Here is a 19,339-nt window from a genome sequence, read left to right on the forward strand (position 1 = left end):
ATAGCCCTGTGGTGTTTTCCCTCAATGTCATTAATGCCTACCTCTCATTTGTTGTCTTGCAAGGACACAGTTAGTTTGATAATAATGACATTTATGAGAATTACAGATATCAGTGGCATAAAAATGTTTATTTCTTATGAGTAACAGTCTGTATCATAAATAACTAAATCCTTGGCATATAGGAGGGGTTCACCTTTTGGGGGGTTTGATTAGCTTGTTCAATTCAGTGTCTATAAGGCGCATAATTAGAAAATGTTTTCTTAAATATACATATACTGGTTTAAATCTACATGGAACAAAGGTTCTATATTCTTGACTTGAAATAGCAAGCTTTTGGGGCTCATACACACATTGAGAAACAGAAACAGTCCAATTATCTTTCCCTCTTTCTTTATGCTGCTAAATTCACCACCACACCCCATCCCACATGATCTTTTCCACAGTGTCCTATGAGATTAAATTTTAATTTTAATATAAATGAGCCCATGCAAATTAAGGTATATTTTTACAGAACATGTAAAATTATAAGGTCACTGTTACATTCAACTTTAGTCATCTTCTATTTAGTGAGGTTTAAAACTTTTATCTTGAATATTTTGGTCTGGGGTTAGAGTAAATTATCATTTCAGCTAACATTTTTCATTATGACTCAACCTTTAATTTTGGGGGTAAGTCTTCATTTTGTTTGTGAGAGTTTTTTTCTCCAAAAGATGGAGGCTTATGCCATTATTTCTGTTTTATAACATTAATATTTTTATTTGTAATATGATATGCAATGGTTAAACTTTACTACCATTTCTACATGCCTATTGTTCTATGAAATGAATTAGAAGAACCATTTAATTTAAAGCACTGTTTTAATTATGCCCCCAGTTTTACTTGTTGGGATTTTATTGCCTGCTAATGTAGTCCTCTGGAGGATCTATAAAATATTACTGGGCAGATTATTCAGCTGATAATATAACTAATTTCTTGAGCTGGCAGGGATATATATACCATGTGCAGAAAAAAATACGAGGAAATAAAGAAAATTCTAAAATGTCAGAACCATTGGGGAAATTAAGTTAAAATTTGGTTTTTTGGACACCTTAAATGTAGAACAGATGATATGTACTCTTCCATCTATCTCTTCTTGAATATTTCCTGAACCCTCTCCAAAAGAAAACAATAATAAGAAACAGATATGTTCATCATGATTAGTGGGAAGATTCATGCTTCTTCTTCTTTAAAACACACACACACACGCAAACCATTTTACCGAGGAATGATTGACATATAAAAAGCTTTACATATTTAATGTATATAACTTCAGTTTGAGGATAAGTATATAGGCATGCAACCATCACCACTATCCAGGTCTCAGACATATTTCTAACCTCATAAAGTTTTCTCCTGCCTTGTTTACTGATTTTATTTATGTATTTGCTTATTTCTGTGGTAACATAAGATCTACTCTCTTAGCACATTTTTTATATACCAGTTTCTTCCATGTTGTTGCAAATAGCAGGATTCCCCTCATTTTTAAGTCTGAATAATATTCCATTATATATCAATTTATCCATTGATTGACATTTAGGTCGGTTCTGTATCTTGTCTATTGTGAATAATACCACAGTGAATGTGAAAGTGCAGATATCTCTTCAACATACTGATTTCATTTCCTTGGATGTATATCCAGAAGTGTGATTGCAGATCATATGGTAGTTTGTTTTTTAAGGTTTTGAGGAGCCTGCCTAGTGGCTGTACCAATATATTTTTCTTCCAGCGGTGTACCAGGATTCCCTTTTCTCCAAATCCACTCTAACATTTACCTTTTTAAAAAATAGCCATCCTGACAAACGTGAGGTAATTTTGCTTTGCCTTTTCCTCATGATTATTTATGCTTTTCATATACCTGTTAGCCATTATGTCTTCTTTGGAGAAATGCCTATTTAACTTTTTTTCTCATTTTTTAATTATTTGAATTTTTTTTGCTTTTGAGTTGTAGGAGGTTCTTGTATATGGTAGATATTAACCTCTTAGCAGATACTGGTTTTACACTTATTTTCTCCCATTCCATAGGTTGCCGTTTTGTTTGATTGTTTCCCTTGCCTTGCAGATGCTTTTTAGTTTGACATAATCCCACTTATTTTTGCTTTTACTTCCCATGCTTTTAGTGCTATATTCAAAAAAATAGTTGCCAAGACCTATATCAAGGAGCTATTCCCCTACGTTTTCTTCTAGGTCTTTTACAGTTTCAGGTTTTCTGTTTAAGCTTATAATCCATTCTGAGTTGGTTTTTGTGTATGGTGTAATTTTATTTCTTTGCATGAGACTATCCAATCCCAACGCTATTTATTGAAGAAACTGTTCTTTTCTCCTTTCCTTTTATTATATTCTTTGCACTCTTGTTGAAGATTAGTTGGTCACAAATGTGTGGATTTGTTTCTGGGCTCTTTATTCTGTTCCACTGATCTATGTATTTGTTTTTATTCCAGTACCATAGTGTTTTAATTACTGTAACATTGTAATGTAATTTGGAGTTAGAAAGTCTGAGGCCACCAGCTTTGTTCTTTTTGTTCAAGATTGCTTTGGCTATTTGGGGACTTTTGTGGTTCCACATGAATTTTAGGATTTGTTTTTCTGTTTCTGTGTAAAATGCCATTGGAATTTTGACAGGGATGGCATGAAAACTGTGGATTGCTTTGGGTTGTATGGACATTTTAATAAAATTAATTCTTTCAATTCATAAGCATGGGATATCTTTGCATTTATTTGTGTCTTATTCAGTTTCTTTCACCAGTATTTTATGGTTTTCAATGGCATATCTTTTACCGTCTTTGTTAAATTTATTTCAAATTATATATTCTTTTGATGCTATTATAAGTAAGGTGATTTTCTTTAATTTCTTTTTCAAAGAATTTATTGCTAGTATATGGAAACACAGCCAATTTTGCATGTTGGTTTTATTTTACTGAATGTGTTTATTAGTCATAACAGCCTTTTGGTGGAATCTTTGGATTTCTCTCTATATATAGGATCATGGTATCTGTAAATATAGACAATTTAACTTCTTCTAATTTCGATATATTTTGACATATTTCGATATATTTTGTTTCTTTCTCTTGCCTCATTGCTCTGACTAGGACTGCCAAATAAGATACTTGGTATAATTTCAGTCTTCTTAAACTTTTTAAGACATCTTTTGTGGCTTAACATTTGTTCTAACCTGTGTTAGACATCTGTTCCATATGTGCTTCAGAAGAATGTAAATTCTGCTGCTGTTGTATGTTATATTCTGTATATGTCTGTTAGGTCTATTTGTTTCATAGTGCTATTCAAGTCCTCTATTTCTTTATTGATTTTCTATCTGGATGATCTCTCTATTGTTGAAAGTGGGGTATTGAAAACCCCTGCCATTATTGTATTGCTCTTTATTTTTTCATTTAGTTCTGTCAATATTTGCTTTATATATCTAGGTGTACTAATGTTATATACATATATATTTATAATTATTATGTCTGCTAGATGGCTTGACCTCTTTATATACCTTCTTTGTCTCTTGTGATGTTTTTTTACTTCAAAGCTGTTTTGCCTGATACAAATATAGGTATCTCTGTTCTATTTTGGTTTTCATTTGCATGGTATATTTTTTTCCATCCCTTCACTTTCAGCCTATGTGTATCCCTAAAGTTAAAGTGAATCTCTTTATAGGCAGTTTACAGTTGGATCCTGCTTTCTGTCCATTCAGCCACTCTTCGTTTTTTGATTGGATAGTTTAATCCATTTACATTTAATTGTTGATAGGTAAGGACTTACCTATTGCCATTTTATTGTTTTCTGTTTTGTAGTTCCTCTCTTCCTTTCTCTCTCTTGCTGTTCTCCTTTGTTATTTGATGATTTTTTTTTTTGTAGAGGTCTGTTTTGTTTTGATTTACTTCTCTTTATTTTTTGTGTATCTACTGCAGGTTTTTCTTCATGATTACCATGAGGATTACATAAAATATCTTATAATAGTCCATTTTAAGATGACTAACTTACCTACAATTACATACAAAACTATATACTTCTCCCTGACCATCACCATTTTATGTTACTGATGTCACAATTTATATCTTTTTATATCATGTATCCATTAAAATATTTATAGTTATATTAACTTTCAATACTTTTTTCTTCTAACTTATATACTAGAGTTAAAATTGATTTACATATCACCATTACAGAATTATTCTCCCTTTGATTATATTCTTAGCTTTTCCAGTGGTTTTATACTTTTATGTGTTTTCATGTTGCTAATTAGTGTCCTTTCATCTCAACTTGAAGAATTTCCTTTAACATTTCTTATAAGACAGGACTCTAGTGGTAACAAACTTCCCCAGGCTTTGTCTGGGAAAGGCTTTCTCTCTACTTCATTTCTGAATGACAGCTTTGCCTGGTAAATTATTCTTGATTGGCAGTTTTTTCTTTAAGTGTTTTCAATATATCACCTCATTCTGTCAGAAAACTACAAGGTTTCTGCTGAGTAATCTACTGATAGTCTTATAAAATTCCCTTATATGTGACAAGTCACTTTTCTCTTGCAGCTTTCAAAATTATTTGTGATTAATTTTTGAGAATTTTGCTGTGCAGCTCTGTAGTTTAATTAGTTCCCATTTGCCAATTTTGGCTTTTGTTGCCATTGCTTTTGATGTTTTAGTCATGAAGTCTTTGCCCATGCCTATGTCCTAAATAGTATTTCCTAGGTTTTCTTCTAGGGTTTTTATGGTTTCACATCTTATGTTTAAGTCTTTAATCTATCTTGAGTTAATTTTTGTATAAAGTGTAAGGAAGGGGTCCAGGTTCATTTTTCTGCATACGGCTAGCCAGTTTTCTCAACACTGTTAATTAAATAAGAATCCTTTCCCTTTTGCTTGTTTTTGTCAGGTTTGTCAAAGATCAGATGGTTGTAGATAGATAGCATTATTTCTGAGGCCTCTCTTCTTTTCCATTGGTCTATATATCTGTTTTGGTGCCAGTACCATGCTGTTTTTGTTACTGTAGCCTTGTAGTATAGTTTAAAGTCAGGTAGCGTGATGCCTCCAGCTTTGTTCTTTTTGCTTAGGATAGTCTTGGCTATATGGGCTCTTATTTGGTTCCATATGAAATTTAAAGTAGTTTTTTTTTTTTAATTCTGTGAAGAAAGTCAATGGTAGCTTGATGGGCTTAGCATTGAATCTATAAATTACTTTGGGCAGTATGGCCATTTTCACAGTACTGATTCTTCCTACCCATGAGCATGAAATGTTTTTTCATTTGTGTCCTCTCATATTTCGTTGAGCAGTGGTTTGTAATTCTCCTTGAAGAGGTCCTTCACATCCCTTGTTAGTTGTATTTCTAGGTATTTTATTCTCTTTGTAGCAATTGTGAATGGAAGTTCACTCATGATTTGGTTCTCTATTTTTGGTGTGTAGGAATGCTTATGATTTCTGCATATTGATTTTGTATTCTGAGACTTTGTAGAAGTTGCTTATCAGCTCAAGGAGATTTTGGGCTGAGACAATGGGGTTTTCTGAATATACAATCATGTCATCTGCAAACAGAGACAATTTGACTTCCTTTCTTTTTATTTGAATATCATTTATTTATTTCTCTTGCCTGATCGTCCTGGGCAGAACTTTCAGTACTGTGTTGAATAAGAGTGGTGAGAGAGGACATCCTTGCTGGTTTTCAAAGGGAATGCATCCATCTTTTGCCCATTCAGTATGATATTGGCTGTAGGTTTGTCATAGCTAGTTTCTTGAGAGTTTTTAGCATGAAGCAGTGTTGAATTTTATCAAAGGCCTTTTCTGCATCTATTGAGATAATCATGTGGTTTTTGTCATTGGTTCTGTTTATGTGATGGATTACATTTATTGATTTGTGTATTTTGAACCAGCCTTGCATCTTAGGAATGAAGCTGACTTGATCATTGTAGATAAGTTTTTGATATGCTGCTAGATTCAGTTTGCCAGTATTTTATAGAGAATTTTCTCATTGATGTTTGTCAGGGATATTGGCCTGAAATTTTCTTTTTTTGTTGTGTCTCTGCCAGGTTTTGATATGAGGATGATGCTTGCCTCATAAAATGAGTTAGGGAGGAGTCTTTCTTTTTCTAATGTTTGGAATAGTTTTAGAAGGAATGGTACTAGCCCCTCTTTGCGCCTCTGGTAGACTTTGGCTGATGATAATTTGTCTTGGTGATGACTTCTTTATGTTCAATCTATTTGGAGTTCTCTGGGCTTCATGGATATGAAAGCTTCTTTCCCTTTAGAGATTTGGGAAGTTTTCTGTCATTATTTTTTTAAATAAGCTTTTTGCCCTTTTGTCTTTCTCAGCTTAATTTGGAATTTCCTTAATAGGTTATGTTCATTTATTGGATAGTGTCCCATTAGTTCTGTAAGCTCATTCTTTTTTATTTTTGTTGTTATTATTCCTCTGACTGGATAGTTTCTTTTTTTTTTTTTTTGAAGAAACCTGTTTATTACTGATAACACTTCATTTGGCTAAAACCACAGGAAATCCACACATGGATACATAAAGTGCAAATTCTCACAGGCAGTACTTATAATACACCCTGGTGTTTTATAGGGAAAAACAAGATGTTGACAGGAACTGTTAAAACAAGGGCACAATTTGAACTACTGCTACACACTTTAGTCAGAAAAAGAATTCATTCTTAACTGCATATATCTTATCTGGCATATTTAATGAGGCATACAAAGAGTTTATTCTAGCCTAGAACAACAAGGCCTCACCATACACAGAAGCAGACTCTTGCTTGAGTGTCTCTTGTAAGACACATGATGAATCACAACAATGGACAAAAACATATCAAATAGGATCAAATTAGTTGCGACTCACTTGGAAGGTAGTGCTACTAGGCTCAAAATGGCCACTTAGAGCAGGGATATTAAGTCTACATAGACACCATTGCTTTACCTTCCTGGTCAACACCTTGCTTTGAGTGTAAAATAAATTCCTCTGACTGGATAGTTTCTAATGATCTTTGAGTTTATGGATTCATTCCTCCTTTTGATGGAGTTTGCTACTGAAGTGTTCTATTGAATTTTTCAGTTCAGTCGTTACGTTCTTCAGCTCTGGAATTTGATTTGTTCTTTTTATGGTTTCTATCTTTTGTCAAACCTTTAGTTTTATGTGTTGTTTTCTTGACTTTGTTTAGTAATCTACTGAAGATTGTTGTACTTCTTTAAGATGTCCACTGTGCTTCTTTAAGATTATTATTTTGAATTATTTGTCAGGCAGTTCATAAATCTTTATTTCTTTGGGGTCAGCCGCTGGAGCTTTATTTTGTTCCTTTGGTGGTATCACGTTTTTGTAGTTTCTTTTATGTGTTCTTTGAAGGCTTGCATTGCTGTGTTTGCATTTGAAAAAGTGGTCACTTACTCCAGTCTTTACTGCCTGGCTTCAGAAGAGAAAGACCTTCACTAGTCAGCCAAACTAAAGATTTGAAGCTTTTCTCAAACTTTTTCTCTGGATGTGCCTGTTTCACTCCTCTTGTTCCCTCTTTAGGGGAAGTCTTATGATTGTATGACTTCTCTTGATCCTGTACCATCAAGCAGGGTGCTGAGAGCCTTTGTTTATTTTCCTCATGTCAGTTTCCTGAAATATTCAAGGTTGCATGCCTTCTACCCAGTTCAGCAGAGTCAGGTGACTGTTGATGTGTGTGTTTGCTGTCTACATGGGTTAATATGCACCATCTGAAGAGACTGTATGTACTCCCTTCACGGGAGTATGGGGTGCTGGCTATGGGAGGGGGTGCATGGAGTCTTGGAGTACTTGTTAGCTCATTTGTATATCTGCAGGTGAGGTATCTTACAGGGTTTGTGCGCATGGCTCTTGATGGAGCCCATTAGCCAGTTGGTAGAATCTGCAGCTGTTTGTTGAAATCTACACAGTGGTTGCTGTAAGCCTCTGCCCCTATTCCCTGCTCCTTGCTGTCCCCAGACAGCTGAGGAGACATATTAGTCCCCTCAGTGTTCTGGATGGGGTAAGACAGAAGTGGATCTCTTAAGCAGGATCTCATGAGGCTGGGGAAGCTGGACACTCACTTCAATCTTACTTTCCTCTGTAGGAGAAATTGTGGGCTGAAGGGGTCTCTCTTAGCCTTGAGTCGTGCCTACTTAGAGGAGGGTATTAGGTTAAAATGAAACTATTTTTCTTTGTTTCATTGCCATTTATTTTTTTTCTTTTACTCCATTGGGCTCCTGGAAACTTTCAGCTAGACCGCAGGCTCCTATGAAGGCATTGTCATCTGCAGGTTGTTGTGAAAATTAGTGTACTCTGGGGGGTTTAGAGCTGGAATCTCTTATTCTGCCATCTTGCTGATTTCCAAGAATTATACTTTTTTTTCTTAGACAGTATTATCTCTTTCTCCTTATGTACTATTAAAAAAATCATTCAAAAATGGAGGCATATGTATTACCCTGTTATAGACATAAATAGTCTAAAAGGTCCAGCTGTGAACCTTCAGGAGAACCACTCTAGAACCATTGCAATCTCTACCTTGGACCATGCTTTTCATGCTTTAGTATGTCTGGGCAAAGTGCAGATTCTGATTCAGACAATCGTGATGAGACATGAGATACTGAACATTTTAATGAGCTTCCAGCTGCTACTAGTCTCTGCACACTGAGTCACAAGGTGTACTGTCTAAAAAGTTACACTCACACAGGAATTATAGAGAATCATATTGATAAGTATAGCCAAGGTGGAGATATAGTGGGAAAGCCTTTGGGGAACATGTATTTGGGTCATACTTGCTTAGAATCTGAAAAACCGCATTGCCTACTCAGCCTAATAATGTGGTTGTTGGCATATGACTGGTCTCTATAACCAAAATCAAAGTTGAGTAGGCTTCTGCTATTAGAAAGATTTCTAATAATTAAGAAACCTGAACACAAATATCTCATGGTATGCATGTAGGACTGCTGGAGTTAATAGAACCTTTTCCCTCAGAATTCTAGTGGATTATATACAAAGTTTTTAATACATTTTTGATGTTTTATAAATAATATGCTATGTCAATTGAGAAAGGAGACTGTTCTCTGGGATCTTGCCCCAAGCACCAATTAGGATAGAAAGTGCCTTTGCTGCTGTTCTCACGGGCACTGTTTGACTCAGCTTCCTGGTGTATATATGATGACAGTCACCATCACTGCCTCCTGAGAGGGGAGATGCTCAAGTGCCAAGTGAGCAAAAAAATACTCATTGTTTTCTCTTCAAAGTGTTCTTCTCTTGGGAGTGGTGTTTGCTCTGTTCTGTTTATTGGCATATTTGAAAGTAATAATAATTTAGAAAACCATCCCTTCTAAAATATCCTATTTTAAAATATCAGACTTGTTAATTTTTGAATTCTGAAAACTGAACACTGGCAGCCTCCCTCATCTCATTCAGTGGAAAATGTCAATTATGAGGCTTTGGAAGAGGGTGTGTGCCTTGCAAAGCAGAAATGGCATCACTTTTAATGATATTAGCTTTGGCAATTAGAATGATTACCTTCTCAGAAGTGCTAAATAGATTATTTCTTCCAGACAGCTGCACCTGACTGTTGTTGCTTCACCTTCTATTGGCCATCAGGTCCTGTCAGTTCTGCTTCTGTGATGCTTCTAGAATCCATTTATGTCTACAATGAATTGCCATTGGATTTGCCACTGCAATGACTCTCTCATAGGCTCTCATTTTCTCTCCCCTGAGCCATTAAATGGTATCTTCAGTTCTAGATTTATCTCAGTGCTAGTCACTTCCATCTCCTGCCATTGGAGCCTATCTTTCTAAAACCTAGATCTGATCATCCCATTTTCTTCCTTGGAGACTCGTGTTGACTTTCCAGTGCTCATGAGATAAGTTGAGATGTTTAGCCTAGCTTCTATCTTCTACTAACCTTCCATTAGACAGTGTCAAACTTTTTACCCACTCCTCTACCTGGCTCCCTGGGCCCTTCTGGCCCCAGACACTTGGACATTTTGTGAAATATATAGTGCATTGTCTTACATCTTTGCTTTCGCTTAAGCTAGGCCCTCTGTCTGGAATATGTTTCACCATGTCTTTACTTAGAAATCCTGTTTTTTTGTTATTCGAGAATAAAATTATTTTTCTTAGGAAAATCTTCCTGGGGATTCCTTCCTTTATTCTCCCACCGCTCCCTAATTAAGCTTCTTATAGAGCATTACTAGTGAAACATCCTAATTATTTTGTGTCTGTCTCTCCACTAGACTGTAAGTTCTGACGCTGAGGTTTTGCTGTAGACATCTTGTATATACCAGGCCTCTATCCATGGAACTGGCATATAATAGGTTCTTAATGAATAATTCTTAAATATGGGTGGGTGGAGAGAATAAAAAGACATGTAGATGGACAGATGAAAGAAAGAAATGGAGAGACTTAGTCTTTCTAAATATGTTGTTCATGATAAACTGAAAGAAAAAGCAGGATATATACATGTGTAAATATATAGATAAACGCACATATGTCTACATATAATACAAAGTCTGTAGAGTGACTCTAAAGCTGTGAATCAGTCTCTCTCTTATTAGCTGAACTTTAACAACAATCAAACTGGATAACTTATGTGTTTAAGAACTGATATATTCTTATTTTGCTTGGACCTAATTCTACATTTTATTTTTATTTCAGAATGATAGAGGTCTTCAGCTTGTGGCTAATTCGATGGTATGGGTTCCAGAAGGGGGCATGCTACAGATTACCAACAGAATCTTACAGGCTGAGGCTCCTGGTGCCAGTGCTGAAGAAATCATCTACGAGATTACACGAGACCACCCCCAATTTGGTAACTAGTTTTTCCTTTGGCATGGTTTCATTGTTGCATTCAGCAGTCTAGGGTTTGCTATTGGAGAGTATCAAGTGGCAAGGTTGCAATTCCAATGAACTGAGCTTTCTAATACCTTACAAATCTCCTTTAAAAACAATAATTGCGATAGCTATCACACTGTACACATTACTAGGTATCGTAATAAATTTTATAAACACATTATACATAACACCTAAAATTTAAGTTTTAAATCAACTTCATTTTACGAGTAAAAACCTGGGGTAAAGTCACTTTGCTGAAAGTCACTTAGCTAATATATGTCAGCTTAATTTCAAAGGTCAGGCTCTCAAACTCCACCTTATATGTCTTTTAGACTATGACTAGAATTCTTCTTGATGAGACTTTAAAAAAATACATGAAACATTTTTCAGTGTTCTCCAGTGTTAATTCTACTTCCAGTAAGATAGCCAAGTATGAAAACCTGAGAAATTTACCATTATCATCACCCAGAAATGCTGGATAAAATATAACAAAAATTATAAGGTGTTCATAGCTGACTTCCCAAAGGTAGAGACAAATCTCGGGGTGCCAGCAACAAAGAAGGCACTGAAAGCCAGTCATTGCGTGAACTAATAGCATAGTTTCTCCAAAAGGGGTTATGCATGTCTCAATAACCTGGGGGTATGGAACTTGCTGTCCATGCAGAGACAGAGCATTGGAATTAAGATGCTGCATAAAACCAGGACTCTGGAAAGACATGTCTTCAATTACAGGGACAGAGTAGAAACAAGAAGCTCATCAGCACAGAGAGATGGCAGAGAAATTTGCCTCTTTCTTGGAGTCAGAGTAGAAAAAAAAGCCTGATGAAAAATCAGAAATATAGGCCTATTTTTTCCTCTAAATCTCAGGTTAAATTAGAGTATATATCTTGTCTAAGAAACCTGAAGCTCGGGTATTTTATGAAAATTAATCTCAGGCCTATGATATGTCTTGGATTCTTTATTGAAACTAGTAGAAATTACAGAAGGCCTACCCTCTGCTAGGCCACATGGGATTCTCAGAAGAAACCAATGAAGCTCAGCATTTAAAATTATGGAATATGGGAGGAAACAATGTAGTGCCATAACCAAAATAAACAAGAAGGTTAAAATCCCAAGAATTTCAAATAAAGTAACAGTCTTATAAAAACTATGAAATAAGCATATGTAAAATGATTTAAAGACATAAAAGAAGGAATTTAAACTGTGTGGAAACAACAACATGTCATAAAAAATTTTTAAATGTAGATTTTTAAAAATAACTACATTGATCATTGGAAAATGAAAATTATATTCATTAAAAGTAAAAACTCATTTGGCATATTAAATAGCAGAGGAAGAATAATCTGTTTTTCCTTTGGGCTACCAGGTTTTTTTAATTATATATTTTCTGTAGGGAGGGAAAGAATTAACTTTAATTTAAAAATAATTCCAATGTCTACAAAGACGTTGAAAAGCCATCTAATTGGGAATTGGTATTATAATTATAAAATGGTCAGTCTAGTTGAGATGTAATTTAATTTAGCTATGTAACCTTGAAAAAGGCAGGTATATGGTCTTGTGCCATAGGTTTCTTTGAGAAGATAGGCTAAATCATTAAAACATTGAAAAAAATTTAGACTAAAAAGTTGCAAAAACAGTACAAAAGCTGTTGAATATGTTTTAGTTGTCTTCCCCTAATGTTAATATCTTATAACCATAGAACAATTATTGAAACCAGGAAATTAACCTTGATATGATACTATTAATTAATCCTTAGGCCTTATTCAAATTTTGCCATTTTTCCCACCAATGCCCTTTCTGTGACCCAATCCAGGATCTCAAATTACACTTATTTATCATGTCTCCTTGGGCTCCTCCAATCTGTTACACACACTTCCTCAGTCTTTGTCTTTTATGACACTGACTTTTTTGAAGAGTACTGGTCAGATATTTTTAGACTGTCACTGAATTTGCATTTGTCTGAGGATCATTTCTTATGATTGGGTTAAGGTTGTGTTTTTTTCCCGTTTCTCAATGCATCGTCAGGAGGTACATCATCTCGCTACGTCTTAAAATAGGTGATACTAACTTTGATCACTTGGTTAAAATTGTGTCTATTAGATTTTTCCACTCTAAAGTTAGTATTTTTCCATTTGTAATTAGTAAGTTTCCTGTTCTCATTGTACTTTTCAACTACTGATTCTAAGCTAGGTATTTTTAAAGTCCTTTTCCATCTCTAAAAATCTGACTCTTGGTGTATTAAATTCTCTACCTTTATTTTTGTCAGTAAAAGACAAAAAATTAAGCCCCCAAATTTCCTAGAAACAGTCCAATATTCCATTAAGTCTTAAACAAAACAATGCTGAATTAAATGGTTTTTAAGCAGATAAGAGTTCGCCATTTCAGTTTGATGAATATTATGTAGTCTTTATTGTGGTGCTTTCCTGCTGTAACTCATTTAATTAATTTCTTCCTTTTAACATGATCTTTCAAGTAGCCAGAGCCCCCTATCAGTAATAATCAAATCACTTACCTAGAAACCATTCAAGAGTGAAATTGGTGGTTAAGAAGCCCACTTAACACAAATTTGCTTGCACCTATCAATCTTAATTATCTAAATTTGTGGAGTCTTTACCTTGTACTCCCTCATCACTTAAGAAAGTTCAAGTTGGATTTTGGGCATTTTGTGAAGAGCTGACCCCTTGAAATAGAACCAAATGTAAATTGCTTGTGTAGTGTGTGCATAAAGGACTTGAGTTCAACCACTTGCAGACTTAACTGCATCTTAGGAACAGAAGTTGAACCAAGGAGAGATACATAATGGACTTTAGTTTTACTTGAGTACAAATAAGTTATAATACAAGAAAGAAAACTACAGTGAGCTGATACTACCTATGAATATATAAAAAGTAGTATAGTCATGTTTCTCTCTTATTTTGGTATTTCATTACCATCTAGGGTATTATGCTTGTTTTAAAACCTGAATTTAGTACATGTAAATATTAGAATGAGTGTCTTCACTAAGATAGCAAATTTCTCTGGAGTAATCAAAATGTGTCATCAATTGCCCAGTATGTCTAGTGTCTAGTGTATGAAGATTCGAGTATTATCCTATAGACTATTTAAAAAATAGACACTCTATCCATCTCTCTTTCTCGCTCCCTCTTCCTCACCCTCTCCCTCCCACTATCAGAGTGTTAGAGTGGCTTCCTTCAGATATATTGTTAGATACTTTTTCATGAGACTCTAGCTTCTGCTTGTAGCAGTTCATCCATTCTTCTGTTTGGTCTTCAATTGAAGGCATAGTCTTTCCGTGAAATTTTAATTGTTTCTGTAACACCTCTGTATTTTTAGTCTCACTTTAAGAAGATAGTAGGTGAAGGTGAAGGCACTTTAGGTGAAGAACAAGCAGTACAAACAAATTGCTGATGATAGTGGTGTTTATATGTAGATTTCCTTGTTTCACTTCTAGTACAGTTTAAAGAATGGAGGAGGAGAAAACATGATAATGTATTTAGCAGTCTAAATACTGGTAAATGTTCATAAAATAATGATGATTGGTAGCAGAACTTTGTGACCAGGAATGTAAGTTTCAGATTGAAATCCCAGCTCATCAACTTAACATTTGTGTAACTTCTAACAGTTATTGAACTCTGAACCTAAAGACTTTCATCTATAAAATGAAGATGATAATGGCATCATTCAGAATAATTTAATAAAATTAATTAGAAATGTATTACTCTGTTTTCATTGCTGCTGAGAAAGACATACCTAAGACTGGGGGAAAAAAGGTTTAATTGGACTTATAGTTACACATGTTTGAGGAGGCCTCAGAATCATGGCAGGAGGTGAAAGGCACTTCTTACATGGTGGCAGCAAGAAAAAATGAGGAAGAGGCAAAAGTGGAAACTCCTGATAAACCCATCCAATCTCGTGAGACTTATTTACTATCACAAGAATAGCACAGGAAAAATCAGCCTCCCTGATTCAATTATCTCCCCCTGGGTCCTTCCCACAACATGTGGGAATTCTGGGAGATATAATTCAAGTTGAGATTTGCGTGGAGCCACAGCCAAACTATGTCAAGAAGGATGACTAACATTCTTTTTAAGCACCTGTAAAGTATATACTGCTATTTTTCTTTTACGAATGAGCAACAAAGGCTTTTGGAGCATAAAGAAGCTCACTCAGCTGGAAGCAATGGAGCTGGGTTTGAATCACCACATAGAATATAACGCAGTACCTGTCATATGTCTTCCACTGTTAGCTCTTAGAAGTTGAGCATCCCTAATCCAAAATTCTGAAATATGAAATGCTCCAAAATCCATAACCTGGTAAATACTGACTTGATGCCACAAGTGGAAAATTCTACCCCTGACTTCATGTAAAAGGTTACAGTCAAAACTTTGCATGCACAAAATTTATTTTTAAATGTTATGTAAAATTACCTTCAGGCTATGTGTGCAAGGGGCATATAAAACATAAATGAGTTTCATGTTTAGACTTGGGTTCTGATTCCAAGATATCTCATTATGTATATGCAAATATTCCAAAATCTGAAATCTGAAATACTCTGGTCCTAAGAATTTCAGATAAGGGATATTGAACCTGTCTTACTATCATTGGACAGAATTCTCTCATGAAAAACTTCCACTGAATTGTTTCTAATTTCCCATTATATTTTGACCAAAAACTTCTTGGCTGGAAGACATTTTCTGTTACATAGAAAGTCATGCATAGAAATGAATCCATTCAATTCCCAGTATTTGAGTATTTGTTCATAGTATTCACTACTATCTTAATCTCCTTATGTAATTTTTAGTAGATATAAGTCAGTAACTTCATACATGAATTGCCCTTGAATGACTTTTAGTTCTTTTAGCAGAAAGCTTGAGAATTCTGTCTAATGGTGAATTCAATACTGTCTACTGAATTATGTGTTAACATCCTTTCCTTCATCTTAGATAAAAATAAATAAGTACATCATTTATTTTTAGTTAAAAAGAAAAAAAAAAGATTAGTAGAAAAGGAGGTAAGGGCTCTGACTTTTCCTAAGCACCCTTACTAACTGTGTGATCTTTGCCTTCCTAGGGGACGTGGTCCTTCTGGTGAATATGCCTGCAGACAGCCCTGCAGATGAAGGACAACACCTGCCTGATGGGAGGACAGCTACCCCCACCAGCACCTTCACTCAGCAGGACATCAATGAAGGCATTGTATGGTACAGGCACTCAGGAGCCCCAGCCCAGAGTGACTCCTTCCGCTTCCAGGTACTCTCTACTTCCTGACTTTTCTGAAATCTGATGAATCCAATCACTCTTATTTATAATCAACTTGAGTAATTTCCTACAGTTGACAGGAAATCACGTTTGGGGGATGTATTAGTCCCTTTTCATGCTGCTAATAAAGACATACCCGAGATTGGGTAATTTATAAAGAAAAAGAGGTTTAATGGACTTACAGTTCCATGTGGTGGGGGAAGTTTCACAATCATGGTGGAAGGTGAAAGGCATGTCTTACATGGAGGCAGTCAAGAGATAATGAGAGCCAAGTGAAAAGGGAAACCCCTTATAAAACCATAAGCTGTTGTGAGATTTACTACCATGAGAACAGCATGGGGGAAACCTCCCCTATGATTCAATTATCTCCTTCTGGGTCCTGATTCAAGACAAGAACTGGGTGGGGACACAGCCAAACCATATCAGGGGAATTTGCTACAAAATACAACTCATAGCGTTAGGATATTTTTTTAATTTGTCAGTTCAGATATATGTATATCTTTATAAGCAGCGTTATCCACAATCAAGATGTTTAGGTTAGATAATGGCCAAAGTGTTCAGGAAAAAAAAAATCATTTTAAAATATAAAAATACTATTTGGAGAAAAAAAATCTTATCTTCTAGTTTTGAATGTTCTGGAACACTTACTATCTTGTGATAAGATCATGGGCCTATAGCCAAACTCAACAGGCTTAGCTGTCAGTTCTGCCACTTACTAGCTATACAACTTTGGGCAAATTACTTGAGCAAAAGTTCTATGCTTCATTTTCTTTGTCTGTCAAATAGGATTATTGTGAGGATTTAATGAGTTAATACATATAGAGCACTTTAATACTGCCTATCACATAGCTAGCATTATACAAGGGTTTGTTACTACCATTTGTAAAAAACTGGTCAAATACCAGACCATAAGGAGACCTTCGGTAGATTAAAGAACAAGAATTGTACTGCATAGGCTGGGTGCAGTGACTCATGCCTGTAATCTCAGCACCTTGGGAGGCCAAGACAGTCAGATTACTTCAGTCCAGGAGTTTGAGACCAGCTTGGGCAACACGATAAAACCCTGTCTCTACAAAAAATGTGAAATTAGCTCTGCGTAATGGCAGTTAGGTGAGAGTATCACTTGAGCCTGGGAGGTGGAGGCTGCTCTGAGCCATGATCATGTCACTACACTCCAGCCTGGATGAGAGAGCGAGTCTCTTATCTCAAAAAAAAAAAAAAAAAAAAAAAAAAAGTTATACTGCATATGTTCTCTAGCTATTATAAGTATAATTATAAATTAATAATAAAAGGATAAAAATTTAGGCCACTTGCAATATTTTAAATGATCTCTTAAATAATTACTAGAAAATTCCTCAAAAAAAATCAGAACAGCAAACTCTTAAGAAATATTGATAAGGAGGAAATAAACTATCAAAACTTAAATCATATGGACAAAATTGTACTCAGAAGAAAATTGATGGCCTTAAGCTCTTATTATTGAGCAAGAAAGCATTAAAATACATGGACAAAATATTTAACTTAAGCCAGAGAACCACAAGGGAAACCTAAGGAAAGCCAAAGGAAGGATTTAGTAGACATAAGCAGAGGAATTGGTTAATTATATAATGCTAGAAATGATAAACAAATACAAAACCTGATTTTGAAGATCAATAAAATTAGGCAAACCTCTGGCAAGCACAATTTGGCAATAAAGAACCGTACAGAAATACAAAGGAATAAGGAATTATGAATGAGAAAGAGTATTTAAGCACATATGCAGAGAATTTGGTAAATTGTCAGAGAAAATATCTGTGTTTATGGGGATCAACCAAAGCAATGTCAGCATCTCTCAAAATCTGAGTCTTTTCCTTTGTCTGGGATTCCAGCTGGGGCTGAACTCACCCAGCTCACCTTGTTAAAATGATCATCCATTCTGCTTCTGATGCCTGGCATGTACATCTTCATCACCTGACTAATTTACATTGTGTAAAAGATGTGCTTTTCCACAGAGCAGGTTGAGATAAATTTGGAAACCATTAAAATGAGATTATCCTGAGCACATTGAATGTCCAGTGAGTGAGCAAACATTGGGTGCTCTTTGCCCAAGTTAACTTTTCATTTTTAGCACCTGGGGACTGCAGCAGTCACCAAAGAGTAAGTCAGAATGAAGGCAAAGACCTCAATCAAAAGAAGTCACCTCAAACTAGAATCCTCAGATCTGCCTTTGCTTCATGGGGTCAGGAAGGAGAATGTTATCAATATGGATCACTTTCCTGGAAGAAGATTCAAAGTAGCTGCTCAAAATAGTATTTGATTGCTTTTGCAATTTGGTTACTGAGTAAATAAATAATGTTTTAAAATAATAAAAATAAAATAAAAATTAGTGATTGAAAAAATTCACTGGATGAAGATATCCAGTTGAATGAACATTATCACTTAGAAAGCAGTTCCCTTTGGAGAGCCTTCACACGTTTTGCTCAAAATGTGTTTAGAACTCCTATGTGAAACTGCCTTCAAAGTGTGTGGGATATTCTTTAGAATATCCTCAACCGTGACAGTGTATCATCTTTTGGAAGTGGATTTTAAAAATATAGCTAAATAGCCAAAAGTCAGACTAAGATCTGGTGAGAAAAAGATGGTAATTATTTTGGGTTCAAATGGGGAGTAATTATGAAGTAATGGGCTCAGAGTTTCTTACATGATTTGTAAACTTTGTCTGAAGGCATTCCCCAAAATGCATTTTGAACACTGACAGCATCTTTGTTGCAAATATGAAACAATTTTCTGGTCTGGGATTATGTTCTCCTGATGTCAAAGTTTTGGCTTGTTTATTCTAAAAGCCTCATTGTTTTATAAGCATATTTCATATATTGATATAAAATGAGTTAGACACTATAGATGGGTGCTAACATAAGTAGTTAGCAACTTTTCCCATTCGTCATTTTAGTGTCTCTAAAGGATTTCAAACTTTAAACAAAAAACAATCCTGTTGTAATAATTTTTTCTTTTTTTTAAAGCAGAAAATACAGTATAATGAGTTGCATGAATTTTTTTTTTTCTTTTGAGATGGAGTTTCACTCAGTCACCCAGGCTGTAGTGCAGTGGCGTGATCTCTGCTCACTGCAACCTCTGCCTCCCAGGTTCAAGCAATTCTCCTGCCTCAGCCTCCCAAGTAGCTGGGATTATAGGCGCCCGCCACCATGCCTGGCTAAGTTTTTTGTATTTTTAGTAGAGGTGGGTTTTCACCATGTTGGCTAGGCTGGTCTCAA

The 19,339-nt window shown here is 35.2% G+C and overlaps 1 protein-coding gene across 7 annotated transcripts in view; it reads left to right on the plus strand.

The window, feature by feature from the left end:
• Nucleotides 1–19,339, plus strand: part of FRAS1 (Fraser extracellular matrix complex subunit 1) — a 460,403-nt gene that overhangs the window by 308,114 nt on the left and 132,950 nt on the right. For all 7 annotated transcript variants that reach the window (XM_074396330.1, XM_074396331.1, XM_074396334.1 and 4 more), the window contains 2 exons: nt 10,654–10,807; nt 15,901–16,079. In XM_074396330.1, coding sequence (XP_074252431.1) covers nt 10,654–10,807; nt 15,901–16,079 — 333 coding nt within the window. The remainder of the gene's footprint in view (nt 1–10,653; nt 10,808–15,900; nt 16,080–19,339) is intronic.

Source organism: Saimiri boliviensis, chromosome 3, assembly GCF_048565385.1.
Source record: "Saimiri boliviensis isolate mSaiBol1 chromosome 3, mSaiBol1.pri, whole genome shotgun sequence".
NCBI lineage: Eukaryota > Metazoa > Chordata > Mammalia > Primates > Cebidae > Saimiri > Saimiri boliviensis.